Source organism: Rhizoctonia solani, chromosome 16, assembly GCF_016906535.1.
Source record: "Rhizoctonia solani chromosome 16, complete sequence".
In the NCBI taxonomy this organism is placed as follows: domain Eukaryota; kingdom Fungi; phylum Basidiomycota; class Agaricomycetes; order Cantharellales; family Ceratobasidiaceae; genus Rhizoctonia; species Rhizoctonia solani.
This window is the reverse complement of record NC_057385.1, coordinates 1,150,224-1,178,098: the sequence shown is the minus strand read 5'-3', so window position 1 is coordinate 1,178,098 and position 27,875 is coordinate 1,150,224. Positions and strand designations below refer to the sequence as shown.

Below are 27,875 nucleotides of genomic sequence, written 5' to 3'. Positions count from 1 at the left end.
CAATAAACAAATTCATTCATTAAGAACCCCCCTGTGCCCTATGTAGAAATCCCATTGGGAGGGAGGGTCAGTGGTCCGTCTCCTCCCAAGTACGCCCAACTGTCTTGTAAAGATCTGCTTCGGTAACCTTCTTGCCACTAGTAAAGTAACCAGAGGCAATCTTAGCGTCAATCTCTACACGCGAGTCGGGTGGAATGAGATGTTCCGGTAGATCGTATCGCTTCAAGATAGGGATTCCAGAATCGACGATCGCGTTGTATTTCCTAAATCACCCGAAGTCAGTTCCTGCGCCAGGAAGGGTGGTAGTAAAACTGACATATCACTCATCGAGATCATGTTGTCAATCTTTGTGATTCCGAGCCAGTGAAGAATGTCTGGCATCAATGCTTGGAACCGCATGTCCTTGACTCCCGCAATAAGTTCCGTGGACTTGAAGTATTTATCTGCACTATCGCCGCCACGCTTACGGAGGTTATACACAAGGTATCTAACTCAAAGTTAACCGCTTTGTATAATGAACACGAGTTTTCGACTTACTTGGTGACTTCTCCCAGTGCTCTACCTTCCTTGCGGAAGTACACTACAATTCCGACTCCACCCTTTTGGGCAGTGCGGACACATTCTTCGATCGCGAAAACAAGGTAAGGTTTGCACGTGCAAATATCCGAACCGAAGACATCAGATCCGTTGCCTGAGGAGATAATCGTCAGAACTTCCAACATCCGATCAAATGGTCACATACATTCATCGTGTACACGTAATGTGAGCTCTTTGGTTGGGTCGCGCATGTGTGCAGGATTACCGACTAATATCCAAAATATTATTCTACCGTTCAAGCACAATAATATGCCTACTCACAGATGTAGACGGTCAAGCCACCAATTGGAGGCAAAAACACCTTAATGTCAGGTCGAGTAATCAATTCAGGATACATGCCGCCGGTTTCTTCAAAAAGTGCTCGGCGAAGTAGAGATTCGTGACTGACATGACCTTGAGTATCTTTTGGCCGAAGAACTGTGATCAACTTACATTCCAAAGCGCTCGGCAACTCCAGGGAGCCACCATACGGGTTCTACGGCGGCCTTGCTACAGGCCAGTTCAATACCAGGATCCGCGTCACTCTGTGTTCCGTCTGGATTCAAAAGCGGGCGAGATTTGATAACGATTTTACCGTCGACAGGGAGTGCGGTTGGCGTAGTAAGAGCAGCATCGATTTCAGACAATTTAATGTGCTAGGAGGGAGGTCTAAGTCATAAAATCGAGTAGCAAAAAAAGTACCCACAGCTTTGGTGATTGCAATACTGGGTCTGACGTCCAATCCACTCGCAATCTCGTTGGCATATACTTGTTGAACTACATGTCCCCATGGATCAAAAGACACAATTTTCTTAGGATCGAACCTATAGGGTGCCTTTAGAGTATGTTATTAAACTTGACGGAACCTGACCAACCAACTAGCCTGAGGCGGGATTTCGACCGGAGGCTCGGTTAACGAATAGTTAGGCTGGTGAGTAGGCGAAAGGGTCCCCATTGCAATAGCGAGCGCACGATAAATCGAGTAGGAGCCAGAGTGGGCGCTTGAGTGACAGGCATTGTTAGAACCCTAGAATTTAAAAAAATATGTGACAAAAGAATGAACATACCCGATGGCATTGCGCAACTTGATACTGGATGGCAGACGTGAGCACACAATCGGGCCTCTGGCAGTTGGAGTGTCGGCAGCCCATTTGAGTGGGATAGGCTTTATCCCTGTTTGATCGGGGTAGGCTAAGAAGTGCGGGGTAATTAGGCCAGGTCATATCATCCCCCCACAGCGTGCGAAAGTTCCACGCACTGGTCAAGATAACGCGGTTTGGATAGAGGGCTTTATCTTTAGGCTGCTCGATTGGCGTTCCTGTGGGCCGTGAAGCTGTAAGAGCGCTCACGCTCACAGCGGTAGGGATACCCGCTAGCCCAGGAGAGCCTAGAGAAATTAAATTAAAGCTCAAGATATTCGGAAGCGAGGAAGATACGCGTACTTGAGACGGGTGGACTGGTGCCCAAGCCTATGCCTGAGCTGGACAACGTTACCGTCGGACTCGCAGGTCGATTCGGTTGACTAATAGTAGGCACGCCAGCCCCGGTACGCGTCAGAGATTCGACCTATATACTTGCTTAAAAACACGAGAAACCTGAAGCACTAAATTCCACACTCACACGCTCCGTCAGCGTTGCCTGAGTCGTGGTCAACGCGTCGAGCTTGCTAAGGATTTGAGATAGTAGAGCGTCGTCAGGCATGGCTTGTTCGTAATCAAGTTCAGAGACTGAAAGTGGGAAGGGGAGCAACTATGTCGTCGTCCAGCCTAAATACCCCAGACCGTAACCCGAGAACGCACGGCGTCGGCGAGGCAGGTGTCTGACGTAATCAATCACGTGCATAGGCTTAGATAACGAAGGCTATCGGGCGGATGTAATTTTTGTACAAGTTCCAATTACCCCATGCTTGACGGCCAGACTCACCTTGTCAAGCAAGGATGGAAAGGTGTAGGCCATCCTTTGAAAGCCGGAGGCAGGTCTCGACCCGTTGTGGTTGCCCAAAAGAAGACACTTGGTGGAATTGGGAAGGACCGAGATGAATCTTTTGCTTTTTGGGACCAGTAAGTACGTCAGGCCACCCGTTGTCTTGTCTCAGGTATTAAGTTAGTGCAGCCTATATGATGTAGCAGCCAAAACCATCAAGCTGAAGCTGCCTGGAGATGAGTCGTCGGCTGATAGCGATCAGGAAAACCAAAACTCTGCAATAGTGAGTATCAGTACACTCTGGGTTCTTGCTCAAGTCTCATCCCAACACGCAGCAAGTTCAACGAACACATACGGGTATACTGTCGAATCGTCGACCCACGTCTCTTCCAACCCCATCATCTAGCAAATCCCCATCCCCTTCGCCAGGCTCTATTTTGTCACTAGCCAAGAAAGAAGCTGCTCGAAGAGCTCTGTACTCGAGATTTTTGAGAGGACCTGTTATCACGCAGGAGAACCTTGAGCCTAGTCGGTAGACCCTCCGCAAACTACCAGCACCACTCCGACGGCAGCATCCGCGTCTACATCGTCTACAGTACTCCACTGTACCGAAACTATCCCTACCACAAACGTCCAGATTCCAAGTGACGACAAGAAGCTAAAGAAAGCCGAGAAAGCTGCAAGACGATTGGCCAAGGAGGAACGAAGAAAGGCTAAAGCAGCTCGACGAGAGGCCAGAGAGGAAAGAAGGAAAGCCAAAGCCATTCGAGATGAGGCTAGAGCCGCAAAGGAGAAACGCAAGATTGAGCGCGCTGCAAAACGGGCCGCAAAAGTAGCAAGAAAACAAGAAAAGGAGCAGCACAGGGCCCAAGCGCAGAAAAACGGGGTCACTTCAGAGGTGCTTGTGCAGGCGGAGAATGGTACCGATAAGGAAAAGGTGAAACCGAAAAGGGAGAAAAAGCGAAAACGAGATGGAGAGTGAGTCTTACGCTGATGGATCTACTCTTTGTTCGCTCTCTTTTCTTCCCGTTGTATTCATCACCCTAGTTTAGCTCTCATTTATTTCTTGAACCCACGATGCACTGTCGCTGTTTTTAGGCAGTGGAAAGATTTCCTTGGACAATGCGAATAAGTATTTCATAGTTGCAAGACAACCACCCAGTTACACATTCTCTGTCTTACAACTGACAAAACCGAGACCTGAATTCGGGAACCGTCTTGCACACTGGGTTTCAACCCACGATACGCGGCGATATACCATATATAAAGAACTTGGAAGCAAAATGTCAAAATTTGGTGACCAACGGCGAGCATATAACGAGGGCAGCATAGTGGTCAGGGGTCAGAATACAGGGAGTGCGAGCCGCCAGGTCACTGGTAGCCGTGCTGTTCACAGGAGCAGCGAGAGCGGGAGAGACAAGCCCGAAAGCGGAGACAGGGATGGCGAGCTTGGCGAAGGCGCGCATGTGGAACTCGGTACTGGGAGGGCGAGAGACAAATGAGGTTGATTAGATGTGAGTCAATATGTCTCTGGCTGACGTGGACCGCTTCACTGACCCCCAATAAACTCAACAATCCCAGCTGATGTACGATATATGGTTTCACTAATGTTGAATATTCTTCATGGATGTTCCCTGATACATTCACAGACTGGCATTGTGGACACGTTCAGACCGGATGTTACGCGCGAGGTGGCTATTTTAGCGAGGGTCATATGGTACCAGTCTCGAACTTGTTCGGTCGCACCTGGTCTTGGCTCATCCCAGCATGTATAGTCTTTTGAATTGTGCTGTATTGTTAGGCCTTGACTCAGATCATTACTTTCCATTAACTTATGGCCATTAGAGCTTCCATTAGATTTAGCGAGCGCGCTTGTATCCGAACGATCAAACTAGGACTGTATGCGTGGCTCACACCTTGCGTGCCTGTATATTAATACTCCTGGCACGTTAGGATACATTCAAATCTCATGTGGAAACTTCTTTCGTGCCTGGAATAGTCATGCGTTTGGATGGGGGATAGCCGCCTGTGATTACCTAGGCGAAGTCCGAGTCGGCCGAATGGCGAGCAAGTCTAACCAGAGAACGAGAGTATTGAGGCTCACTAGCATTACCGATTATGCTCTAACGCTATCGTATCGACCGAGACAATCACGTATTATGATCATTGACCTGGCCTGTCACCAGAATGTCGACCTGGAATCAGATCCTAAAGGTCAGCCTGTGAGATACTATGAAAGATGAACAGACGATAATGATACCGTGGAGATAATGAAAATGAGCAAGAGTTCAAAACAAAACCTCCGAGGTACAGCCGTTCTGTGGCGGCCCCGTGTACACGCCAAGCATACATGTTATTGAGCCTATGGCGAGCAACATCGGCTAAGTTCTAAGCGCTGAAAGCGCGTTGATCGGGCTCCAGTCCTACTAGATGTACTTCCTATACATGATCGTGATGGTAATATCTACTACGTGGACTCAAAATACGGAAATTCGGTTTGACGGTCTTATGGTTGAACGCAAGTTATAAATATGAAGCGTACAAGCCTGCGACGTTATTCAGAGACACATCGACTCACCCCTGATCAACCTCATTTATCTCTCGCCCTTCCGGCACCAAGTTCCACATGTACGCATTCGCCAAGCTCGCTGTCCTCGCCTCCGCTCTCGGGCTTTTTTCTCCCGCTCTCGCTGCTCCTGTGAACAGCACAGCTACCAGTGACCTGGCGGCTCGCGCTCCCTATGATGTTCACAACGGTTGGGTATGTATGCTACTACGCACAACTGGGGCTATGAGATCTGACAGCTACGATCGACGTACTATGTAGGCTTCGTGGTGTAAGTATCAGCGTCCCAGCACCCATGCTCATTTTGACCTAACTGTGTTTCAGACAATCCATCTGCTGGCATCGGCTCATGCGGCTGGCAAAACCGTGACGACGAGTGGGTCGCTGCCGTTGGTACTGCTTTGTTCCAGGAGATGATGGTCGGTGAGTGCTGAACCAAAATTTGCCTGTCTGACTCGGTGGCGAGATCACTTGAGGTCGTCATGCATTTACCTGCTCTTACTAACTCACGCCCCCTCCCCTCCCACCCCGGTCCCTCATTGACTCGCAGACGGAAACCCTAACCACAGCAAGGCGTGTGGAAAAACAGCCAACGTTAGCTGGAACGGAAAGACGATCAAGGTCGGAATCGTTGACCGCTGCCCTGGCTGTGGCTACAATGACATCGACCTATCTCCATCTGCGTTCCAGCAGTTCTCCGGACTGGGTGAGTGCATGGTAGAAGAGGGCGACTGACCTGAATGGGCTAACAGGCTTGATGGAAACAGGAACTGGAAAGCTTAATGGTGTCTCCTGGAAATTCAATTAAATCTATGGGCAGTTATAGATGTGCGACTCGCGCCGAACTTAGACAAGCAGCGCACCCATATTTTTGTCTTTCAGTTGTTATTCAGTTCGTCACATATGTTCCTTCATCTTGGATTCCGGTAGAATACATACCCCAGCTTGAAATCCAACTCTGAATCTCGTTGGTGGTGTGTCAGACCTTTAAGCTTTGATGTCAATCAATGGTGATCATGATCACCCATACGACACGTGACCCTAAGAATTCCCAAGCCATGTCTTCACTCAACCCAGACAACCCCACAATAGACATCTTTCCACCTCTGCATCGTAAGGATGTACTTGCATGCCAAACATCAGCATGGTACACTACATTCCAACGCAAAACTATCAAGACTACAATAATAAATGCGCTTGGCGAAGATTTTCGAGCATATTTGGAATCTGATGGTTTGATTATTCCTGAAGGGGCAGAGGATCAGTGAGGATCCAAATTCCACCTGTGTATGACATCAGCTAAATTTCTTATCATAATGTGTCCTATAGCCGCCCAACAGGGGACTTGTCGAGCGACGAGGAAATGGGATCTGACCACGATGATGGTGAAGATAGCAGCCCCATGGCAAGGTTTTCCTTCCCTGAAATTGATCAACACATTCGAAGAGCAATATCATCTTATGACGCTGTGTTCCCGAAGCTAAACTGGACAGCTCCCAAGGTAGACCGCTCGCATTGCGACGATAAATCTAAGATTGACTGTTATTTAGGATGCCGGCTGGATGCTTTCGTCTGGTGGTCCACTTCGATGCACGTCTCCCGCCGACGTATATTTATTACTAAAAAGCTCAGACTTTACTATGCACGATCTGGATACCGACCGGATTTTTGAGGGGTGCATAGACAACTCGCACTCAAATAGCCAAGCCACCAATGGTTTCGGTAATGGTGTAGCTGACGGATTAAGCCCTGATCCCCATAGTGTCACCTCTGATTCAAGCGAAACAAACCATACTGTTCAACTAGAACTTGTTTTAAAAAAGTGGTACGAGATAGAACGGAGCCGGGAAGTTCGTTGTTTTGTTAGGAACAATCGATTACTAGGTGAAAACCTCCAGGAAGTCTAGTATATTAATCTCACCTTCTTCTTTAGCCATTAGCCAAAGAGATCCTAACTTCTTTGAGCATTTACTTTCTCAAGAAACCCAAAATTTAATGCGCTCCACAGTACTCAAATTCTGGAATGAAGAGGTTAAATTCAAGTTTGCTAATGGCGAAGTCACTAGCTGTAGGTATCTTATAACCAAACTATTAGTGCTTTTTTAACAGAAGCCCGCTAGATGTGATGGATTTGCTGTTAACTCGCGATCTGTCCAGAGCGCACATAGTGGACTTTAACCCCTACGCTCCCCGAACAGACCCCTTGCTATTTGAGTGGTCTGAACTAGTGGAACTCCATACTCGCGCCGAACAAGAAGTAATAGAGCTGGGAATTGAGTCACTCAACTTGGAAGAAAGCCCACACACCGGTGGACGAACGGCCTCAGGAATCGATCTTCCCTTGCTTCGAATTGTTACCTCGCCAAACCAATCTGCTCGCCCAATGTATAGTCACAATATGATACCTGCCGACGCACTTAGCGATAACGCAATGCGTTTCGCTGCAGAAATAGCGGTTGAAATGGCGCAGCGAGAACGAGAAGCTCAGGAAATAGAGGCAAGAAGGGGCGAGCGCTAAGTGTTGCATATATGCCTGCCTTTAAAGATTTGATCTTCTTTGATCTTCTAGTCCCTAGTTTAGATACTTTAAATCTTGTAGCCACTTTATTTGCCTAGGTACTACTCTCAAATTATAAGCTAATTGAATCTCCAAGAAAATCCGTTCAGTTTTCCAACACCTAGATCATATGATGGTAAGCTTCGGTGGCATCGGGTAAAATAAGTAACAATTCTGAAACTAACCAAGATCGGCAAACTGCTGGAACGCAGCGGGTGCAAGGTCGATATCGTTATAGCCACACCCAGGGCAACGATCAACGATCCCAAGAGTAATACTCTTTCCATTCCAGGTAGCAGTGGCAGTCTTTCCACAAGCGGCACTGTGGTTGGGGTTTCCATCTATTGCAAACAATCAGTTCAAGAAAGAAGTAAAATAGTAAAGCTAGAATAGTACCTGGGATTAGTTCTTGGAACAGCTGGGTCCCTACAGCAGCCACCCATTCATAATCTTGCTGTAAACAGTTCCATCTTAACTGTGTAAGTTACGGAAAAGAAAAAACGTACGTTTTGCCAACCGCATGCACCGATCCCTGCGGAGGGGTTGTCTGTTTAAGTTGTTAGTAACGGAATTTCAGTATAAACATGTCGAATGTATGCATACACCACGATGCCTATTAAAGATTAGTTTGACCCTTACAGCGCACAATATTGGCTATAATATTACTTACCCATCCATTATGGGTGTCGTAAGGACCACGGGCGACAAGTCCGTGTGTAGTAGTGTTTTGGACTGGAGCTGTCGCAGCACTTCCAAAAAACCCAACAGCAACGACGAAAGCAGTCAAAAGATGGGTGGCAAATAGCATATTTGAGAAGCTGAACTTATGGCTTCAGGAGATAATATGTTCGAAAGATGGTGTTTAGACAAACAATTATGTTCATTATTTATACCTCAAGACAGCCTCCGCTCTTACCGGTCGCTACATCACCACTGGGTTCCATCTGTAGAAGAAAATAGAAGAAAAGGCGCAAGACCGTCGCACATGTTGCAACTTGTGTCTTAGAGTAAGTTCGATGGGTATATGCGATGCCAAAGATTAGCGGCTAAGGCTCGCTTATTATAGGATAATTACCCGTCATCATTTCCGTGTGAAGCGGTCCCAGTGTTCCATATGGCCCAAGAAAGTAGCTGGTATATTTGGACTATATGACGATATACTCAAGTAGTCTGAAGGCTAGCTCATACAAATATATGACAAAATTATCTGAAGACGGGCTCGAGACCAAACTACCGTACATCGACTTGTAGGAAAGAGATATCGTATTCATGGCCACGGGGACAATAGGCCAAGGATATATCGCCGTTGAAGAATATATTACCAGTTGTATTAATAAAACTTCGGCCTTGGATGATCAAAGTCGAGCAAGCAATGATTATCTGTGCCAACGAACGTCGGCGATTTCGGGCCACAGCATCCCACATGGTTACTATTGACAAAGTGCGGGAGAATCCTTAGGATGGCGGGTACCTAAACACTGGCAACTCTCTTGCTAATGAAAGGTCTCAAAGTCCATGGGAAAATCAAGGGGCTTTGCTGACCATCATTAGCACAGGGCTAGAAAGTCCTACATAGTGTGCATATAATGCAGCCCGAGAGTACTAGTATTTGCTACAATTTTGTTAAAGCTCCCCGAGCATGGCAGTGGTATGAACTTACAGAGCTTAGGGCATTTTTGCGAGAAGGTGTACGCTGAGACTTTAATATGCGTTAGTCTTTTGGCCTTGGATAATATTTGCTTGAGGACTCTCGGCGTCCCCTGGAGATGCGATTCTGAAACTCGGCTTCGCCTCTCATATCCATTCCAGCATAAAAATACGATCCCATAAAAACGAAGTGTACAAAAAATGTAAAAGCGCCTACAACCGAGAAATAAAATTATGACCACCCACTCGATACGACTCCCGCTCCTATTCCCATTGTACTGTTCCTGTCAGCATCGTCGTCATCACTCTCAGAGGGCGAACTATCCGAGCTGCTACTGGACTCGGATGGCGAGGGAGAGCCGCTGCTATGGCTTGAACGACGCTTGCGTTTACGTTCAGAGGCAGTGGACGCGTGGGGTTCAATCTGCTGCAACTCTGCTGCGTTGAGCCCCAATGGCATGGCCTGCATACTCATATTTACATCTATGTTTTCTTGAGTGATATATTTGTTGTTCTCTTGACGGGTTCTCCTAGGGGTGATGCCCTTAGCGGGCCCACGCATGCGACGTTTATCGGCCCATTCACAGTTGAGATCGCGTGTGGCGCAATGTGTGCATATGGGGCGAACGCCGTCACACTAGGAGTACGAAGGTCTGGACAGGAATCAAATATAATAGCGAACAGAACCTACCTTGGCTTTACGTTCTCGGCAGCGCTCACAGGCCTGGAAAATGCGTGATTTCCCCATCCCCTGCGCACCCGGGGGGCGAATCGTTCGGGGTCGTTTCGATGAGCCTGATGGTGGGCTGTTCGAAGGAGGCGGCCCAGGGATGACTGCTGGAGGGGGTACTGCGGTGTGGTATGGAGGAACCGCGCCCTCTTCTCCTATGTGAACTAGTGGGGGACCGGCGATGCTTCCAAATCCGGGCGGATGGCCATATCCATATGGTGGAAAGGGGTACATCGGTTGGCCACCATGTTGGTGGGGGTCAACATGAGGGTTGTACGCATTGGGGTCGTAAGGAAAGGGCGGCGGGAACATGTTTGGTGGAGCAGTTGCTGGAACAGGAGGAGCTCCCGGCGCTACTTGCTGGTTGGGGTTGACCGGGGAAGATGCTGTAGGGACCATAGCTTGAGTTGGGTCCATAGTGGTAGGTGCTTCAGTGCTCTGAGAGTCCAAAATCTCGTCTCCCTCCTCTCCGTTTGTGCCCCGGGGTTTACTCCTTTCCTTGGCATATTCACAAACAAGACCTCGACTCGCACAGTGTTGGCAACTTGGACGAGCCCCGTTACACTGATAGGATGGTTAGATTAATATAACGCGACTCAGGCAAGTCCTACCTACCTTGGCTTTCCTCTGGCGGCACTTTTGACATGCTTGAAATGTTCTCTTGATTTTCAGTTTGCCGTCTGCATCTCTCTCGCCTTCGTCCTGCTCTCCAACATGGGCTGCGGGGGCTTGTTCGTGACCGGGTGGTGGAGGAGGGGCCGCCCACATGTAAGGACCATAGGGCTGAGCGTATTGCATGCCCACGAAATGGGCGTATGGCGCATTGGGGTCGGGCCCAGGCGCCGGAAAAGGCATCCCAGGATAGAGCTGTGGTGGGTACGCATATCCAGGAGGCGGAGGATAGATTGCCATTGGTGGGGGAGGCTGAGCCAATTGTGTTGGATGGGGTGGAGAGCCAGCATTTGGAGGGGAAGTTTGAGGTGGTGGTTGGGTTGAGGGATTCGAAGTGGGTGGTGGCGGAGGTGGCGGTGGATTGGATGCGGCAGGAGGGCTGGGTTGAGCTTGTGCGTTGTTGAAATTACTCGGGTCCACTGGATCTGAGGCCCCCTCCGCAGGCTTAGCCTCTGGCTGGGTAGGTTGAGAAGACTCATCCTGAGAGGCGCCCGGCTCTCCATTATTTGTTTCGTTCGGACTAGAGACCAATCAATAGTGACCCTTTGGAATGTGGTCGCACCTACCCCGCCATATTGCGTCTTTCAGCGTATTCACAGGCGACTCCTCTCTTTTGGCAATGGTTGCAAGGCCTCAGCCCATTACACTAACACAACTGATGTCAAACAATCTTAATAAATTTCGTCGGATGTAACTGACCTTTGCCTTCCACTGGCGGCACTTTTGGCAAGCCTGGTAAGTTCTTTGTGTCTTCTTTCTTTGACAACCTTTTGGGATGGTGTCGGGACTGGGTAGGTTATATGATATAAAAGAGTGCATACCGGACTGGAGATGCTTGGGGTACAGGAATTGGGGCCGGATACATCGGATACATATACGGATATCCTGGAGGCGGCGCTCCGCCCTGACCTGGCGTTCCGGCCGGGAGGAAGGCCGGAGCTCCCGGGGCTCCTGCCAAAATCCATCAGTATCACGTGGGGCACCAACAAATCCCGCCTTGCCTACCTGGGTACAGATAAGGAGGTGCGCCCGGTTGTCCAGGGGGCAAGTAGTATGGGTAAGGATAAGGATATGCCTGAGGAGGTTGGGGGGCTGGCATTGGGGGTGGATGTTGTGTAGCAGGCTGAGTAGGCGCAGGTGCAGGCGCGGCTACAGTTGCAGGTGTGGGTGCAGGCGGAGGTGGCTGGTGTGATTGGGTCTGCTGCTTGCTGGCCTGTTGGGCGGCAACTGCTTGGCCCGCTGCAGCCTGGGCCTGGGCCATTACGGCAGCCATCACCGCCGCGGAACCTGGTGGTGTTGGTGCCGGGGCATTCTTGGGAGGTTGAGCTGGTATATTTGTAGTCGCGCTAGGCTTGATGGTAGTAGGTTGGTTTGTCGGGGGGCGAGTCGTTTGCTTTGGCTTTTGAATGGGGGCAGGGGGCGAATTGACTGTAGATTTCTGAGACGAAGTCGGTTTCTGGTTCTGATTCTGGTTTTGAGACGGAGGCTTGCTTGCTGGTGCAGGGTTGGTACCGACTTGGTGCGGATAATGTACTACAAATGAAAAGGCAGAGTATAAAATAATGGACAATACCACTACAGCAAAAATGACGGTGACTGACAGTGTCCAAAGTAGGTACTCCCTGTATCATCTAGATAGAGAGTCAGTAAACGAGATGATTGTCAGTTTACTTGTGTTTGAAGTCGACCATAGATGGTATAATAACAGGTATCTTGAACCTGCTACTCACGATTGCCTATTGGACCACCACTGTGACTTGCATTTCCCGCAACATTAGATCCCGTATGCGAAGGGCTGATGTTATTTAGATCCTTGTCGGATGCGGACATGTCTCCCGACTCCGTCGCTCCGTAGCCTGTGTCCGGTTGCTTCAATTTCCGTGAATTTTGCTTCCCGTCCCGGACCCGCAGTGACAAGTTGGGCCACCAAACGAAAAACTAGCCACGGTATTTGCTGCCAAGGTCAAAGATTGAAATATCCCGAAAGATCAGGGTGATTCCTGTATGCCAGAATTGATAAACAGCAGAGGGGGGACTGGCGTTCGAGCTGCTTCCGACTTGCTGGACCCCAAACAATCACTGGCGCACGGATCAGGTGCATCCGTTACCGATTTGCCAGCGGATACAGCCCCAGCGCTTATTCGTAACAAACAACGCCAGACACTGTCGCTTGTCCCCATTGTGTACATGTCGTAATGCTTGAGCTTGCCACTATACTTGTCCAGCCCAAGCTCAGGAAACTATGAATTATATCTCATTAAGAAAGTGGCATATCGCTTAAAATACAAGAAACTTTAGAGCAAGTAAATGGCAAGTAAAAACGAATCAGTCAAAGATCATCCAATTTCAACTCCACGAGTTTTTCCCGGCATTCCTCTGCCCAAACCTTATGAGCTCGATCGTACAGATCGGCGTCACGACATCTTGCGCATCTACACCGAAGCTTCAAGCCTAAGAAGAACTCTTGCTCAAAGAGTCGGTGGGCCTTATCCAACGGTTCCTTTCGTAAAAGAGCAACGGCCTCCTTCATCCAAGCTTTCTGCAGCTCCGATGCCGATCCTCCCTCGTGTTTGCACTGGTCGCATTTAACCGGGAACCCAGCAAAATAGCGTGGATTAGACTCGGCGTTGACCAATAGGTCTGACAAAGCCCCCGCACGCGCCATGTGCATACGCATCAGCATGACCGCGTCTCTCGAAGGTATATTGAGTGCACACAGTTCTGATGCAGCTTTTGCGGACGCAAAGTCGTATTTTCCGATAGTGAGTTTCGCAGCAATAGCGATCTCTTCTTTGAGCTCGTGTCGTACCGCAAGGGCGTAAATTCGTAGGGGTTCCGTGCGGAGCCATGTGAGGGCTGGTGATTCTGAGCGCATAGATGCCCGAAGGTCGGAAGTGATAAATCCCAGCTCATACTTTCGAGCCGCCTCCAGCACCTTTTCAAACAGTACATAGCTCTTGATCGTAGGATTTTCACGTGGATATATGTATTGGAGCAGCGCGGCAACGGTTTCAGCATCTTCGGAGAGCTTCATGACTGGGGGACCAGATCCCGAGGTTAGGATGTCCTGAAAAACGGGAGATGCTGTCATGAGAAAGAGACGGAAGACCTTGAATTCAACATCTTCGGGGGACGATATGAGAGTGAAGTCTCCAGCGTCTTGGAACCCTGTATTGGGTGGAATACGAGTTGGTGAAGAGGCTGGGTCGGACGTGTCGACAGCAGCATAGCGGGTGGCTGGTGGAGGTTTAGTTATCTGATAAGATGCTCGATCGTACCATTTTAAGGTCGCATGACAACACAAATTGAGGATTCTCAGGAACTGTATTGTATATGTTATGGTATGTTTACAAGAGCTCGGAAATCGAAGAACGAAAAGAAACCAGGCAATAGGTGACCAAAAATACGATGACAGGAGCGAATACGAAATGGGATACCGAAATATAAGAAATAAAAATATAGTTATGCCGATCAGAACCGTGGCGCATTTAGCCTGGGAAGAACAGCATATCGAGCTCTGGCTTCCCTTTCAGCTCGAGCAACTTCTTCAGCATGCAAACGAGTGGGCGACCCGCCAGCGCGACCAGCTCTGTCAATGTCCCATAGCGGACATTTTCTGTTATCTGGCGGTAGGTCGTACGCATCAGGATCCTGCATAGGCGTATCGGTTATAGAGTCCCTTTAGCGCGGGTGTTCTGAACTACGTACCCGGTCGAAATGTGTGTATGGACTAATCTGGGATACTTTTTGGCGGCATATGTAACACGAGACTGTTTCGCATTTCGGGCAGACCATCTTGTTGCACTGGCTTATTGTTTAATACAAATGGTGCACGTGGATCCGAATTGTACTTACACCAGTTTCCTTCATGAATGGAGTTTTACATTCCGGGCAGTCCCGAACAAGAGCCATTGCTATAATTAATAATCAATACGAGTGGAAACAAGCTAGAGGTATGGACGCACTCATAGCCTCAGCTATCGCGTGCTCTCCTTGCGAACTCTTCTCCCTTTGTATGACTTGCTCGCAGGTCATGCCGCCATGTTCTACTCTTCGGCATCGGCGGCAGCTAACAACCATGCAACTTGGTTTTTGGCACACAAACGTAGGGCCTCCGTCCGTGATGATATAGGCATAGTCACAGAATGGACAATGTTCCAGGCCAGGAATTCTCGCATCATCAACAGCCTTTTTCTGTCGGATTCGCTGAAGCAAGTCGATTGTGTTTGGTGGCAGGACTCGTTGAATTTGTTCATCTGGAAATGGCGCACGGCATCCCGACTGGTCCATACACCTAAAAGTGCGTGGTGAGTAGACTATCATGGATAATTTAAGGTGTACGCCAACAGTATCTCCGGTTTGTTGTCCCCAACTGCGGTTTCAGCATTCTTCTTGGTGCACTGTGGACAGAACAGGTGACCTTCTGCACATTGCAGCATATCGGACTTTCATGCGGTCAGCAGAGTAGGTTTTTAGCGAGAGAAATTTACCTACAAATTCATACTCGGTGAAACAGCACCCGCATTCTAGATTTGCTGGTCGTGCTGGTGGAGGCGATTTCGGAACCTCTAGTTCATCGCGTTGACTTTCAATGACCACTATATCACTATCTTGGCTTTCGATCACAACTACGCTCGCATCGGTCGCTTGGGTTTCGATTTCTATCGGAGTGGGTGATCTTGAGTGGTGTTGTCGAGCCAGCGGCGATGGGGATCTAGATTCTCGCCCCTGGTTTGCCGAATTAACCCCGTGGTTCGGAGGGCTCCATCTCTTAACCGGGCTCCCTAAACTCGTGCGGCTGGACTGGGTTGAGTTAGGAACAGTAGATTGGCTTGGTCCGGGAAAGGGAGAGCTCGAACGACTAGACGAACGACTTGCGGAAGCGATTGGAGTGCGAGGACGAGTAAGATCGACTTCTTGAGGAGGGGCCGCTTCACGCAGAAGCTTTATGTTCTTACATCCCGATGCTTGGGATGGGTTAATTAACATTGGGATAATCGAGAATTTGCATTCGGGATACTTACCAATGTAGGAGTCTAGTGCTCGCTTTTCCGCAAGGAATAGCGGAGATGGCTCGCATTCTGCCCCAACAGGACCAGTAGCATTGCGTCTCTTTTTAAGCAGCGAACCGTCCAGTGCGCCAGATGCCAGCTGTTGTCGAAGTGCTAAATATGCAGGCACGAGATATTGGAACCTATGGAATTGACGGCGGATGCTGTTCCGGACGATGGGTAAGCTGCTCTGTATGGGCATTATTAGTTTGATGGACTCACTGATTGTTTGGCAAGTTTGCAAGTTCAGCGTTCAAATAACTAAGAGATAGTTCCTGATATTTGAAGTCTCTTCCCTGAACGAATGGCCTAGTTACTTGCGTGAAGTCTACCGTTTTGTCCAGTGCTTGTTTCTTATTCGGAGAGATAGTAGGTTCGGATGCCTTTCGCTTCTGTGCTGCATGCGCCAGGGGGGATTTGGACCGGTTGAGCTGGCGGTCGAACTCGCGGCTGAGGTGGTTGAACTGGTGGGAGGGGCACAGCCGCAGCTGCAGTCGCGGGAATAGGCAGCCGTGGGATAGGGGGTATACCGGGAGGTACTGGTTGTTCGGCAACTTTGACATAGCCGTAAGCAAAGGCTGAGTCAAGAATGCGCATCTGAGTATGTGATGGGTTGGGGTCTATGGCCAAGTGTAGGGCGATCTGGTATTGAAGCCAAGGAGGACTCATATCTGGTAGGACGCCAAGAATATCTTCAAGTATTTTTTCCCGGTCAGCCATCCTCTCAGGATTTGTAGAAAGTGTCGCTCAAGAACAGTTGTTATGGCCCTGTAGATGGTCGTGGTCAGGGACAAGAATTCGTTGATGGTCCATCTTATGTCATATCCTTCTAATAGATTCTCGAACAAACCTAACCTTTCTCGGCTCCCTCTTCGGACATGAAGTAGCTCCGAGTAAGCGAGTTCCGAACAGAATCCCCATGGAGGAGATGTTACAAACTATGCCTGATCATCTACATTCCCGCGGATTTATGTGGTACATATATTCAGAAGCTCCAGCGTGTAACAAACCAGTCCGACTTGGCATTCAAAACACACAAGCTCATTTACGGATCCCCAAACATTCTCCGGCTATCGATACATAACTATGCATTTAGTACTAACAACGAAGGGTAAGTTGAATAACTCACATTGCTTCTGGAGGTGTAGACAAAAACGTTTCGCCTCCCATCGCCTCTCTGGTCCAAACATCTCGCACAAACCATCCAATATGTCCAACAGCACAGCCTACGAGATCTCCCGCGGCTGCTTTCCAGGTTCCATTGATAATCCAACTGAATCCAATCAGTGCAAGTGGTAAGTATGGGGCAGTGATTGTCATCAGCCCAAATAAGGATATTTGAGTTGTCGGGTGGCGCCTTGACCAGACATATATTGGCACAAACCCGAGTGGAGAAGAGAGGAATGGAAGAGTGAATAGAGGAGAAAGCGCTATAAGAAAGGCGCTAGACGTTAGTAGGAGCCAGAAATATGATGCTGGGCGATTGGCGAACGAAGATTCCTCCAGCATGCGAGAGTAGCGCATACTGAAGAATTTTGAACTCAGTACATGCGCCGGACGGTGTTCGAATCTCGCTTACAAGAAGAATATATGAAAAACAAAGTCCAATGATAACGGACCAAAATACAGAAAAGTGGTCAATAGGCGCCACGGCTGGGAGCTTTTCAGTATCAATCGTGGCGCCGTGGGAGTCAGAAACCCACCTGCATATGGCCAAACGCCGAACCATAGCTAAAGTAAAGTTGCACAGGTGTTATCATCTGACATTGCTAACAGAAAGCCGATTCAATAGCCACTCGAAATTAGGTACAATCTGACTCACCACCGCCACACTAGTTGCAACCGAGAGGATCATCCAGCCACGGGTAATGGGAGGAACCTCGGTAAGCCATGCTTCAATTCCGACGGGCATATCAGGATGTCCGGGCAAGGTTTTAACACTACTAGACACCAGCTGGAAGTGGTCGTCGTGTCCCCATCACAGGGCGCGTTATGTGACAAGGTTACACGTATACAATGACAAACCTAACCTACTTCTGCCATGATGCCACGTGACTACGCATACACTAATTTAACACCGATCACGATTCACGAGACCACGCAATCATAATGTAAGAGATTTGACTTTTGGCTTCACCAAAATCAAACTGGTTTGAGAATAGGATGATCGAATTTCTATTACAAGGCTCAGGGCTGCATAAGGCGCTAAATTTGTTCGCTACATATAAGCAGAATCAATCCAGCTAGTGCTACCCAAAACGGTAGTGATCGACACCCCAGCGGACAGCTTTGTCGCAAAGCGCGCACGGCCATTGCGCCAAGCACCCGCGCCCTTGTTGTTATACTCCCCGAATAGAACATGATCAGTATTAGGAGTGGCAGTGCTCCACTCCTGATTCTCCAATGTCAACAAATGAATCATGAGACAATAAATAAAATACCGACCTGCCAACCAGCGGCTACAACTTCGGAGCCGATGTTATTGTTCTGGAAGATCACTCGGGCATAATTGCTGTAAAAATGTGAGTATGACACTGGTACGCACAGGGGAGGAACTCACCTCCAGGGTCGGCCAAGGTATACAGTCCCAGTCCCTTCGATGGTGGAGCTGTCGATAACGTAGTAGTTGCTGTCGGCAGACGAACGACCAGACGCCGTGATGCATCCGTTACCAATGGATTTGATAGTAGACTTGGTGATCCAAATAGAGGCATGCTGCCCAAATATAAAATCAACGGCGCTAAAAGTGATATGTCAGTTTACAAGTTCAGTATTAGGGGTGCACTCCTGACTTACCCTTCAATATAACTCTTGCCATAGAACTGTGCCCCAGCTTGAGATAGCAGGGTATCTTGATAGCCTTTAAGTTGACAAGCATAGCAAGCAAATTTGCCTTGCTCAACGGATAGAGCAATGGCCTGAGACTGAACTGCCGGTTTACCGTACGAATTAACGATGTTCAAGTTGTAGAAACTGGACGGTTCTAGTAGTCAGCTTCATTTACAAGGCAAATAAATATGACGCGCTCACCTGACACCAGTTGCCTGCACACGAATGGTAGCACTTTGTTCGTCACCACCGGTCGTCGAAGCAGGTTTGTTGTCAGTAAACGTCACGGTGTTGGAACCATACGCTTGTGCATCGTTCGTCTGACCATAAACTGGATATGTTCATTAGTAGATTTTTCCTCGAACTCGAAATACCACGCACTCTTGATATTGGCGCGAGTGACTATGGTCTGGCCGGTGTAAGTACCCGAATAAACAAAGTATGTATTGCTGGAGAACTCGGCGTCGGCATATAGTCCACGTTAAATGGACAATTGAAAACAACCAACCTGCTGGTATCTTTGAGGGCTTCTGCGAGAGTTTTGTATTTACCTTTGCTCCCTACCGTAATGGCTCCGGCGGGGGGCAACGATGCGGCGAAGGCAAAAGCCGCTAAGCCCAGGACAGATGTAAGGAGTGAAAGGCTACGCATAATGTACAGGGATTGAGAAGTGAACGGAGTGTTATCTGGTAAACAAACGGATGCTAAGGGGAGATCGAGACTCAAAGATGGGATTGCTAGGGATATGATGAACAGGGGGGACTATCTTATATCCACTGGGTGCTAATTGGGTTGAAATTGGTTCTTGTGGTTGCATGGGTCACCAATGTACTAAATTTAGCTTGGGGTAGTTTGATGCATGCTTCGTGGACTCTCAAATTACAGCCTACTAATTATCTGAAACGAAACAATGTGTACGTGTGTACGCGTAGTCTAAAAATAAACACATAGTAACAAGTCACATGCAGCCATGTCACGCTTGTGCAGCGTCTTTCGAAAAAAAGGCTGACTGAGCGTATCTTTTTAAATAGGGGCCGTGGACTGGCGTACAGCTGGAGCAGGATGTCTTCAACCGAAAGAACACAGGTACTAAGTATAGGTAGTATAACAAATACATATTCCGAGAAATGGATACATGCATGCTTATATGGATTCGAGCGGGATTCCACTCACATCTATGCCTCTAGGATACCCATCTCTTTCCATTTCTCCCAAAGATCACCTATGCCGGGCGCGCCACCTCCTGCAGTCCCGCTTCCTGAGGTCTTGATATCTTTTATCTCCAACAAATCGTATTGTTTCCCAAAGGCAAGGAAGTGGGCGAAAAGGGAATTAAAGTGGCCCTCAGATGACAGATGCAAAAGTGCTGGATAATGGGCGTGATATATATGGGCAAATACTCGGAGTAGTTGACGGTATATATGTTTTGCAACAGATGCAAATGTCGAGGGGAAATCGCGACCTGAGAATACGAGTTAGGCACGCATCATTAGCAAATGATGCCAGGTTCACGACTCACCGGCCTTGGTTGGGAATACACTGTCGTCGTCAAGCATATTTTGTAACCAGGTCATGACGTAGTCGATGTATGTGGGGGCTGGAAGCTTGACCGCTTTCCGTGACTGATCGACCCATGTGTAGTCAAGTCTGCGTAGCCGGTCAATGAAATTTCAAGTCCGTGGAGGGATGTCACATACGTTGGTCCTGCAGACATGGTCGGGCAAGTCTGCATTGTGCAACATTCAGTCAAAACGCCATAGAACATGTTCAGATTATTATAAAAGTCGAATACTATGCGAAGCTCAAGGGTTAGGTTGGCCTAAGAGCGCTGGATAAATGCTTACTATTGACTGCAACCCATTCGTTTACATCGCAGTATTTAGGGAGCATGACAATGGTTTTGAAGTTGCCTTTTACTAATGCAGCCTTTACAAATGGCTGACACATATATAATGGCTGTTGCTTAGGTGCGCCTGGAGTAGATGTGGGCAAAGGAGGTGCATTGGGATCGTAGAAAGTCGAGGATGTAGGTGTCTGTGCCGGACCCTGCGACGGAGATCGTTTGGGTGTACCTCCTCGTGCCGGGTTACGGCCCATGCGTCTGGAAGTATACATAAGCCAGCTGAGAGCCCAAAACGACAATCCACTCACCCAATGGAATTGAAAAAAGACATGGTTGTCAATAAGATTGCCTGTTGGGAATATTCACGTTAATACTCGATTTCAACTCGTATACGCCATGTTTTTCGATTTCTTACTGGTAGAGAGCGTGTAAATACCGATCCTGCGGCGAATCACGTCGAATCACAGCAGAGAAAAAACGGCGGTGTGTTGGCTAGAGTTGGAGAATTGTTGTCGCGTGTAGACGCCGATGGCTTCTCAAATGTACCCTTGTTCGGATCTATTTTATACTAGCGCTTATGTAATTGATACTTGCGGTCGCGCTCTTGCTGTACACCCCATCACCCAAACCTAACGCGCGCTTAAACACGGCCACACTGAGTCCCGCCAACGACCGACTTCCTTATAGAACTTTGGAACGGTGTGCGTGAGTAAATAGCTATACGAAGCTACGGCGGAATAAAAATGATTCGAGTTGTGACTCATTCGTAGTAACCTGTGATCGGGCCAGAGGTACAAAGGCATACCAAGGGGAATGATTGCAATACTAACCCCCACTTCGTATCCCTTTCAGCTTGCTAAATGTTTAGAGGATCGAACCCTGCAGCTTCTGCAGCCTCAAAGAGGGAAATATCGACCCTTGAAGACGATGAAGATTATCTCGATAGGCCTAGGAAGAAGATATTCACAACCAATCCGGTGCCACCTTCGTTTGTAAAGCGAAGGGACTTTGCATATGGACCTGGAGCTGCTGAGCGTATGCGGGAGGGTGCCTCCTGGGCACTAGAGGTTCAGAGGAAAGAAGAGGAAAGAGAGGCCGAGTTGCGGAGAAAGCGGGATGAATCAGTGGCGAAATACCATGCGGAGATGCAGGCCAAACGGAAACAAGAGGCAAACAAAGCAGCTCCAGCATCACCCCTGCGTCAACAGTGACACCAAACGGGAGCATGGCGCTTAGCAAATGATATTTATGGTAGGCACTGCAGACAGATACCCAACGTTTCGACACCATTCGCGTACGTCTGGACGGTGTACGAGAATAGAGAGTGATACTAATTACGGATACAGCGTTATTACTGAAGAGATATATTCGTCCGGGGCTATGTGAGTTTCTCCATACTAAGATGAGATAAACTCCTGAGATCTGTTGATTATAGTAGGGGTTATTTGTGAAGGGGTTATTGGTATTGACGAAAAGTATGTTCATGGTCGCAATGTATGCGTGTACTTCTAGAGTAGGAGTACCATGATGTAAATCATTCACACCTTTAGCGTTTGATCCTAGTTGAAGTAAGGGGTATTGTAAGTGGCACAATTCCTAACATCCGCCATGTGTGATCAGTGCCATCGGTGGGACGACGATCGCGAACCCTACAGGCCGTGGCTCGTTTTAATGCAAATTATAGGGGGTTGCACCACGTGCTTCTAATATATCTTACGGTAGCCTACCAAGCCTGTTGCTTGCGATCGTCATTTGTTTATTTCCTTGGACTCTTTCCTTTGTCCTCAAATTAGTGATGGCGATTTTCTACTCTTTCTCAGCCATAAATACATCGCTACAGTTGCTCGTAAACCTGAACGCACAACATCACTTGGTCGACATTACCTACCCCTGACGAGAATGGCGTTCCATTGTCATCCCGCATTGTTCGCCAGTGATACTCTATTATTATTTGTGGTATAGCGCATGGAATAATTTCGGGCATACCTTCTGGGTTGATCATGTCGCCTGGGGAATATCATTTACGGCACGTTTCAGGCCCGTGGACGAGGTCGGCAAGGCGAACGATGTCCCCTGAGATGGTCCATATCCCGACCGATTTCGAACAATATCTAGTCGCTTGATGGATTCGAGGGAGAAGGAATAATCTCCAGAACCATCCGACCCAGGCGGGCAGAGTCCCGAATCATAGCTGGGAAGCTGCCCGTACCTTGGTTACGACACGACGGTCTCGCATGGTAACAAACTGACTCTGAGAATAGTCTCAACCCCTCACACTCCTTCCAAGATTCCCCTCGTGCACTGAGGTCATATAAACCCCGAGCTGTTTATTGCAAGAAAGCCACCTTTGCACCTTTTCACTTTCTTTACCCAAGACCGGCTCTTGGTTTCTTTTTCATTTCGTCGTAACCTTCTTTCTTTTTATTTTCAAAACTTTCTTTACCTCAAACCAACACTTTATTTGACATTTGCCTTGAATTGCGTATTCGACATGGTTTCTGCTTACAGCCTTACTATCCTTGCTCTCTATCTTGTCTCTAACTCTGCCGCACTCCCTATTCGCCGTGCAATCCAGATTCGTGAGGTACCACAAGGTAATCAATGCTTCAATGCTATTCATTCATATACTAAAATCTGAGGAAGAGCATTCTCATGAACGCATCCTTCGCGCCGCCAATGTCGCCTTGAAGCTCAACAATCCGGATAATATCCAGGACGCTGTGTTTGGACTTTTGGGAAATGCCGCGGCAGCCGCTGGTGCCGGAAAGATTACAGTAAGTGACCTATTGATAGCTTGCGAAGAAGCCGATCGTGATAGGAGCTTTCTGCATTACAGGACCTCGACTGTCTCCAAACTGCCACGGCCGATCGGGCGTTCACCAATGCCAAGGCAGCTGGAGATGTTGCTGGCATGACGGCGGCACTACAGTACCGTGCTCTTGAGCGCAATACTGGCAAGATTGGTCTCGAGTCTGTACAATGCACATCGTTCACTCCTACCAACCCGGAGATTGCGGCCGTCACTCAGCATCAAGATCCTGCTGCCCAGGGTGCGGCGACAAAAAATAAGGCAATCGTCCTCGCACTCGCAAAGCAAATAGCTTCCATTGGTGGGAACCCTCAAGATGCTCTAGAAACCGGAACGTTTCAACCTGGCGATCTGAATGACGCTACGGCTAAGGGGAACACTTGCGAGTAAGTCAAGTCGAACCAAGTTGGTTGAATGCGTGTTGATTCGTTTATCCACAGTGACGCGAACGATGCTCAGGGATGCATCATTAGTCGAAATCTGATCGTCTTGGACGCAACGGCTGATGAGATTACGGCTGCGGTTGGGGACGCCAACACAGGTACTGATTGTACGGCTGTCCCTGTTACTATTACCGTAACGGCCGGTTCCGAGTCTACGCCTACCTCTGCGCCCACGACATCAATCCCCGCGCAGGCTCCCGGGTCAACTCAGGACCCAGCTCCAGTCCAGACACAGGCTCCCCAGACCAGCTCCTCGGCCGCTGCGTCAACTTCTCAAACTAAAGGCCCTGGCTCGAGCTCGTCTACTGTGACTCCCGCCTCAACTACAGCTCCGGCTCCGGCGCCTGCTCCAACAACATCTCGTCTTCGTCCCAAACTCAAGCTCCACCTCCAGCAACGACGACTTCTGCTGCTCCCTCTAAGTAAGTAATTCTCGCGACCAATATTTTGCGGAGCCGAGCTATTATATCATACCCATCATTTCTCGCCCGCTAAACCACATATTGTCATTCAATTTCGAGTGATTCTCTAAGCTCACAAATGAATTTTCACTGACATTTTCTAACAGTGGTGGGAACAACGGCAACAATGGAGGTGACAGCGGCAATGGGGGCGACAACGGAGGCAATAACCTTCAGGTCTTCAGTCAATCCCTCGGAGGTGTAGTTGCGCCCAAGGTAACTGCGAGTGGTAATCAATTCCAGGTCGAGGGAAATAGTCTTTTCAACGACCTCCGCAACGCGCTTGCCCGGTCGTGTGATGTTCAGAATAACCAATGTGCGAACGCAAGTAATGCGGCTGGCCAGTCGAAGACGTTTAGCGTTGCTGAATGCAATGCTGTGAGTAGCCTGTTGCTTTGGCCTGGCCGAATTTGTACTGATTTTAATCTACCGTCTAGCAACAACAGCAATGTCTTGCTCAAGCTAACGCTGCTGCGTCCAAGTAGACACGTAGTTGGTGATTTCGCACTCATCATATTCGTTGATCTTGTATTCTTTTATATGGATTTGTCATTATTTTGTTGGTTTAAATATATGTGCAACAGGTCACTTACGATTACATGAGGGATACTATTTGGTTCTGTGTGGTTCGCGTTTTGTGCATAAGCGCCAGATTAGTTTGAGACCAGGGTTGAACCTGAACTGATCAGAGACTTTCACCGCTAAAAGATATCGTCCGCAGTATACCATACTAATCTCAAAGGATATATAGTAATGCATAAGACACTTCGGGACTTTGTGGCTTCAGAGTTAGGCAAGCTTCCCGGGTCGCGTACCTTGACCCTGCATGCTTTGATCTCTTCTCCGCAGCGCGAGCATGAGCTCTTTCCCTATGCACAGATATCTAAAAGCCATAAGATAATGTCGCAAAATATACTTCTACTTGTTTCAGAGAACGCAGATCCTGAAGTCCTCACTCCTACAGATATAACGACTACGCCACGTATTTTGTGTGCAGCGCTCGAAGCGACTCTTTATCTGTTTCCTACAACTGCTTCGTCCATTCTCTATATCGGAAAAATTGACACAACCGGCTTCTCAAAAGTCGCACCGTCTCCTGCACGTACCCTTGCACGTGCTACTATAGACTTCTTTGCCAGGCCTGATACACGTCCCACCGAATGTGGCCAAAGAGTTTGGGTACATCTATTTGCCCGTGCTCAATCCCAGTACCTGTTCCCTGATTCAGCGGACTGGAAAAACAAACGTGTCCTGAATGATGCGGGCCTGGTGAGATGGTGGTGGAGTCTTTTTGGTGATGTCGCGAAGGATGTCGCAGAGAGCAGTCAGCCAGGTATGAACGTAGAATACCAAAATTATGAGCTACTCTCTGATTATATCTGGGCCATCCTTAGAAACTCGTTTCAAGGGCACGAAAATGTGGTATATCCTTCCTGGCTTCAACGATATAGAAGCATATCATACATTGTCATCGGGCTCCAGTTTTAAGATGGCACAAGCGGGGGAGCTCCCTTGGTTTTATGGGCATCCATATGATGATGCTTCAATTACATTTCCTCTCCCAGTAAATTCTACTGAAGACCCAACTATCAACTCTTCCTCATCCAAGGACTCTACCAAGGTCCAATCTATCGCATATTTAATCCCTACCTTTTCCGATGATCCCAAGGCTCGTTTCCTGGGAGAAATTGCGAGTACGACTTCCGAGACAGACGTGCCTCCTCCAGTTCCCAAGGCAGCTTCCAGGCCAGCGTCTCCTACAACTCCAACGCGAACGCCTCGTTCTATATCGTCACAGAAAGCCCCAGATTCTTCTCCCCAGTCTGCTTCTGATTCGCCTTCACAATCTCGTCTAAAAAAACGTCGGCGGGTAGATGCCAACAATTCTCCAGCAAAGCCCTCGGACCCGGATGTTAATAATGATAGCATGCCCCCGGTAGATGAAAATCCCACTCCAGATACGCCATCAGCTACCGAAAAAGCTCTCCCGGGCGCGCCTTTGGTACCTCCTTCAGGCGTTCCAAGTCAGCCAAAGAGCAATGCACATGCAGAACCTGAGCTTGTACGCCGGGGACGCCTTGCACTATCCGCAGTATCTGCAAAAGAATTTTGGGAACGCATGGGATTCCGGCAGGAATGTGCCTTGGGAGCTGTAACTGCGTTCTTCGTTGCTTTATTTGAGAACTCCAAGGCACCGGTTAAGTCAGACGCGAAGATCGCCAACGAATATACCCCACTGCCTACGCACACACGAATTCTGCAGTCGTTAATGAACCATGCGTTCTCAACCCCTGAAAAAGCAATACGGTCAACCCAGCTCCTCGAAACATCAATTCGCACCCTATGTGATGGTGTGGTTGCCACTCCTGGCGAGAGCGAAGCTGAGAATATCAATTCATCGTTTTATCATGCACACATCTACCAAAGTGTGGTCAATAACAATCCTCCATTGATTCCCCGAGATAATGTGGCCACCCCTGTCCCAGTCAACGTATTACAAGTGAAGCGCAAGGCACGTCGTTGAATATCCCGATTCATGTAAATTTTCACGTCGTGTATGCGTGATCTACTTTGTCAAGTGTAACTACAGTATTTGACAATCTTATAAACCCTGTTGGAGAAGCATAGGTTTGGTGCCTACCATGCCTGGCATCTGGGTATTTGCAATCAAACTCATCCCTTACCCAAACCTACTTTGATCCTCAATGATCGCCCGTGTTTGTCTGCAACGCTCCATCGCCCAACCTAGTCGTCGGCTTTTGACGACGAATGCGCCACGCTTTGCGGAAGCATCTAGCACGAGCACTGGGCTCCCTCCGGGCGTGGAAATTGCGCCTGTGAAAGTCAAACGGCCAATAGGTGGTCTGCGTGGAGGGTGAGTCCGAAAAGATATCTGGTATCAATACATCTACTTAATCACTTCATTGAATATTTTTTCCTTCCGAGACAGTATATTTGGGTTCTTATTGGGCTTTTCACTCGCATCTGCCTACGCTTCATACCACTTGCTTGAGGAGTACCAGGCAGCATCCGCTCAGCTCCAGGCTAGTGTCGAAGAGCTCCAAGCCAGTACTCGCAAGGTAAGTACACTATTACCAAGAAAATAATGATCAATAATGGAGATCTCGACTAACTTCACAGGTGTCCTCGCACGTGCGACGTATCGAAGAGGTGGAGAAAGATTTAAAGGCACTGGCAGAAAACACTTCAAGCAAGGAAGATCTACAAAAGGCACGATCAGAAGCAAAGAAACTTGTGGTATGTACCATTGACCTTCGCCTTGCATATGTTTGATTGATATTTTTCCAGGATGGACTTCATATCGGTATGAAGTTTCTAATATGGAAGTCAAATAGCTATATGGACGATGACCCCAATTTTAGAGTTCCTCGACTTGCGCTCTCATGTTTGGGGAATGCGTGAGTGAACCCCAAAACCCTACTGATGATACGAAGACGCTGACTCCTATGCAATACCTCTAGAACAAGACTTGCATTCTGTAATCAAAAAAGAAACTGGTGCTCAACGTACTTGAGTACCTTAGACATAGGGTCCATTGACTTTATAAACGTAGCTATGATTCAATGTCATGTCCAATTATCGAACAGAATATCCGCTTGCATTTTTGAATCTCCAAGGGAAGACTAATCAGGTATGAATGTGTTCTTTCACTTCTGACATTTACAGACAATATATGATTACACGAGGCCACTTTATGAGGTATACGAAGCAGACCGGGTATTTACAAATGTGATTATTGGGAACGAA

The 27,875-nt window shown here is 48.3% G+C and overlaps 14 protein-coding genes across 14 annotated transcripts; 7 read left to right on the top strand and 7 right to left on the bottom strand.

Annotated features, from left to right (window-relative positions):
• Positions 1-67: 67 nt before the first annotated feature.
• Positions 68-2,277, bottom strand: RhiXN_01614 (GTP cyclohydrolase N terminal; the record flags this gene model as incomplete). Its single annotated transcript, XM_043321433.1, has 12 exons — positions 68-263; positions 317-487; positions 538-691; positions 743-805; positions 859-980; positions 1,030-1,232; positions 1,283-1,400; positions 1,452-1,577; positions 1,644-1,767; positions 1,835-1,963; positions 2,019-2,142; positions 2,197-2,277. 12 exons carry the CDS (start codon positions 2,275-2,277, stop codon positions 68-70), a joined length of 1,611 nt encoding a protein of 536 aa, XP_043187256.1.
• A 201-nt stretch (positions 2,278-2,478) lies between these two features.
• Positions 2,479-4,001, top strand: RhiXN_01613 (uncharacterized protein; the record flags this gene model as incomplete). The annotated part of the gene is made up of 5 exons (XM_043321432.1): positions 2,479-2,636; positions 2,689-2,782; positions 2,835-3,027; positions 3,096-3,477; positions 3,698-4,001. 5 exons carry the CDS (start codon positions 2,479-2,481, stop codon positions 3,999-4,001), a joined length of 1,131 nt encoding a protein of 376 aa, XP_043187255.1.
• Positions 4,002-5,125: 1,124 nt separating this feature from the next.
• RhiXN_01612 (uncharacterized protein) lies at positions 5,126-5,873 on the top strand (the record flags this gene model as incomplete). The annotated part of the gene is made up of 5 exons (XM_043321431.1): positions 5,126-5,260; positions 5,327-5,336; positions 5,390-5,488; positions 5,616-5,771; positions 5,818-5,873. The coding sequence occupies 5 exons, from the start codon at positions 5,126-5,128 to the stop codon at positions 5,871-5,873; spliced, it is 456 nt and encodes a 151-aa protein (XP_043187254.1).
• A 250-nt stretch (positions 5,874-6,123) lies between these two features.
• On the top strand, positions 6,124-7,583 carry RhiXN_01611 (cell division cycle protein; the record flags this gene model as incomplete). The annotated part of the gene is made up of 5 exons (XM_043321430.1): positions 6,124-6,329; positions 6,395-6,566; positions 6,616-6,949; positions 6,999-7,133; positions 7,186-7,583. The coding sequence occupies 5 exons, from the start codon at positions 6,124-6,126 to the stop codon at positions 7,581-7,583; spliced, it is 1,245 nt and encodes a 414-aa protein (XP_043187253.1).
• A 219-nt stretch (positions 7,584-7,802) lies between these two features.
• On the bottom strand, positions 7,803-8,430 carry RhiXN_01610 (Fungal Zn(2)-Cys(6) binuclear cluster domain; the record flags this gene model as incomplete). The annotated part of the gene is made up of 5 exons (XM_043321429.1): positions 7,803-7,963; positions 8,019-8,076; positions 8,129-8,169; positions 8,226-8,235; positions 8,293-8,430. The coding sequence occupies 5 exons, from the start codon at positions 8,428-8,430 to the stop codon at positions 7,803-7,805; spliced, it is 408 nt and encodes a 135-aa protein (XP_043187252.1).
• Positions 8,431-9,501: 1,071 nt separating this feature from the next.
• On the bottom strand, positions 9,502-12,501 carry RhiXN_01609 (Fungal Zn(2)-Cys(6) binuclear cluster domain; the record flags this gene model as incomplete). The annotated part of the gene is made up of 9 exons (XM_043321428.1): positions 9,502-9,906; positions 9,961-10,563; positions 10,615-11,191; positions 11,234-11,303; positions 11,371-11,438; positions 11,493-11,622; positions 11,677-12,204; positions 12,273-12,302; positions 12,402-12,501. The coding sequence occupies 9 exons, from the start codon at positions 12,499-12,501 to the stop codon at positions 9,502-9,504; spliced, it is 2,511 nt and encodes an 836-aa protein (XP_043187251.1).
• A 499-nt stretch (positions 12,502-13,000) lies between these two features.
• RhiXN_01608 (endoplasmic reticulum membrane protein) lies at positions 13,001-16,442 on the bottom strand (the record flags this gene model as incomplete). Its single annotated transcript, XM_043321427.1, has 10 exons — positions 13,001-13,908; positions 14,232-14,322; positions 14,380-14,475; positions 14,527-14,585; positions 14,637-14,965; positions 15,019-15,116; positions 15,166-15,638; positions 15,696-15,886; positions 15,945-16,114; positions 16,167-16,442. The coding sequence occupies 10 exons, from the start codon at positions 16,440-16,442 to the stop codon at positions 13,001-13,003; spliced, it is 2,691 nt and encodes an 896-aa protein (XP_043187250.1).
• Positions 16,443-16,847: 405 nt separating this feature from the next.
• On the bottom strand, positions 16,848-17,634 carry RhiXN_01607 (Derlin-2; the record flags this gene model as incomplete). Its single annotated transcript, XM_043321426.1, has 4 exons — positions 16,848-17,247; positions 17,302-17,375; positions 17,426-17,491; positions 17,545-17,634. The coding sequence occupies 4 exons, from the start codon at positions 17,632-17,634 to the stop codon at positions 16,848-16,850; spliced, it is 630 nt and encodes a 209-aa protein (XP_043187249.1).
• A 306-nt stretch (positions 17,635-17,940) lies between these two features.
• Positions 17,941-19,202, bottom strand: RhiXN_01606 (pectinesterase; the record flags this gene model as incomplete). The annotated part of the gene is made up of 7 exons (XM_043321425.1): positions 17,941-18,114; positions 18,168-18,234; positions 18,283-18,462; positions 18,519-18,695; positions 18,753-18,882; positions 18,933-19,000; positions 19,060-19,202. The coding sequence occupies 7 exons, from the start codon at positions 19,200-19,202 to the stop codon at positions 17,941-17,943; spliced, it is 939 nt and encodes a 312-aa protein (XP_043187248.1).
• Positions 19,203-19,726: 524 nt separating this feature from the next.
• RhiXN_01605 (Mob1/phocein family) lies at positions 19,727-20,725 on the bottom strand (the record flags this gene model as incomplete). Its single annotated transcript, XM_043321424.1, has 5 exons — positions 19,727-20,013; positions 20,071-20,198; positions 20,249-20,342; positions 20,396-20,652; positions 20,703-20,725. 5 exons carry the CDS (start codon positions 20,723-20,725, stop codon positions 19,727-19,729), a joined length of 789 nt encoding a protein of 262 aa, XP_043187247.1.
• A 529-nt stretch (positions 20,726-21,254) lies between these two features.
• RhiXN_01604 (uncharacterized protein) lies at positions 21,255-21,780 on the top strand (the record flags this gene model as incomplete). The annotated part of the gene is made up of 3 exons (XM_043321423.1): positions 21,255-21,601; positions 21,659-21,688; positions 21,741-21,780. The coding sequence occupies 3 exons, from the start codon at positions 21,255-21,257 to the stop codon at positions 21,778-21,780; spliced, it is 417 nt and encodes a 138-aa protein (XP_043187246.1).
• A 1,105-nt stretch (positions 21,781-22,885) lies between these two features.
• On the top strand, positions 22,886-24,592 carry RhiXN_01603 (uncharacterized protein; the record flags this gene model as incomplete). The annotated part of the gene is made up of 6 exons (XM_043321422.1): positions 22,886-22,988; positions 23,038-23,168; positions 23,213-23,589; positions 23,644-24,072; positions 24,215-24,485; positions 24,545-24,592. The coding sequence occupies 6 exons, from the start codon at positions 22,886-22,888 to the stop codon at positions 24,590-24,592; spliced, it is 1,359 nt and encodes a 452-aa protein (XP_043187245.1).
• Positions 24,593-25,007: 415 nt separating this feature from the next.
• Positions 25,008-26,631, top strand: RhiXN_01602 (uncharacterized protein; the record flags this gene model as incomplete). The annotated part of the gene is made up of 2 exons (XM_043321421.1): positions 25,008-25,440; positions 25,502-26,631. 2 exons carry the CDS (start codon positions 25,008-25,010, stop codon positions 26,629-26,631), a joined length of 1,563 nt encoding a protein of 520 aa, XP_043187244.1.
• A 181-nt stretch (positions 26,632-26,812) lies between these two features.
• RhiXN_01601 (IncA domain-containing protein) lies at positions 26,813-27,642 on the top strand (the record flags this gene model as incomplete). The annotated part of the gene is made up of 6 exons (XM_043321420.1): positions 26,813-26,982; positions 27,058-27,187; positions 27,249-27,365; positions 27,417-27,432; positions 27,491-27,526; positions 27,590-27,642. The coding sequence occupies 6 exons, from the start codon at positions 26,813-26,815 to the stop codon at positions 27,640-27,642; spliced, it is 522 nt and encodes a 173-aa protein (XP_043187243.1).
• Between the last annotated feature and the right edge of the window lie 233 nt (positions 27,643-27,875).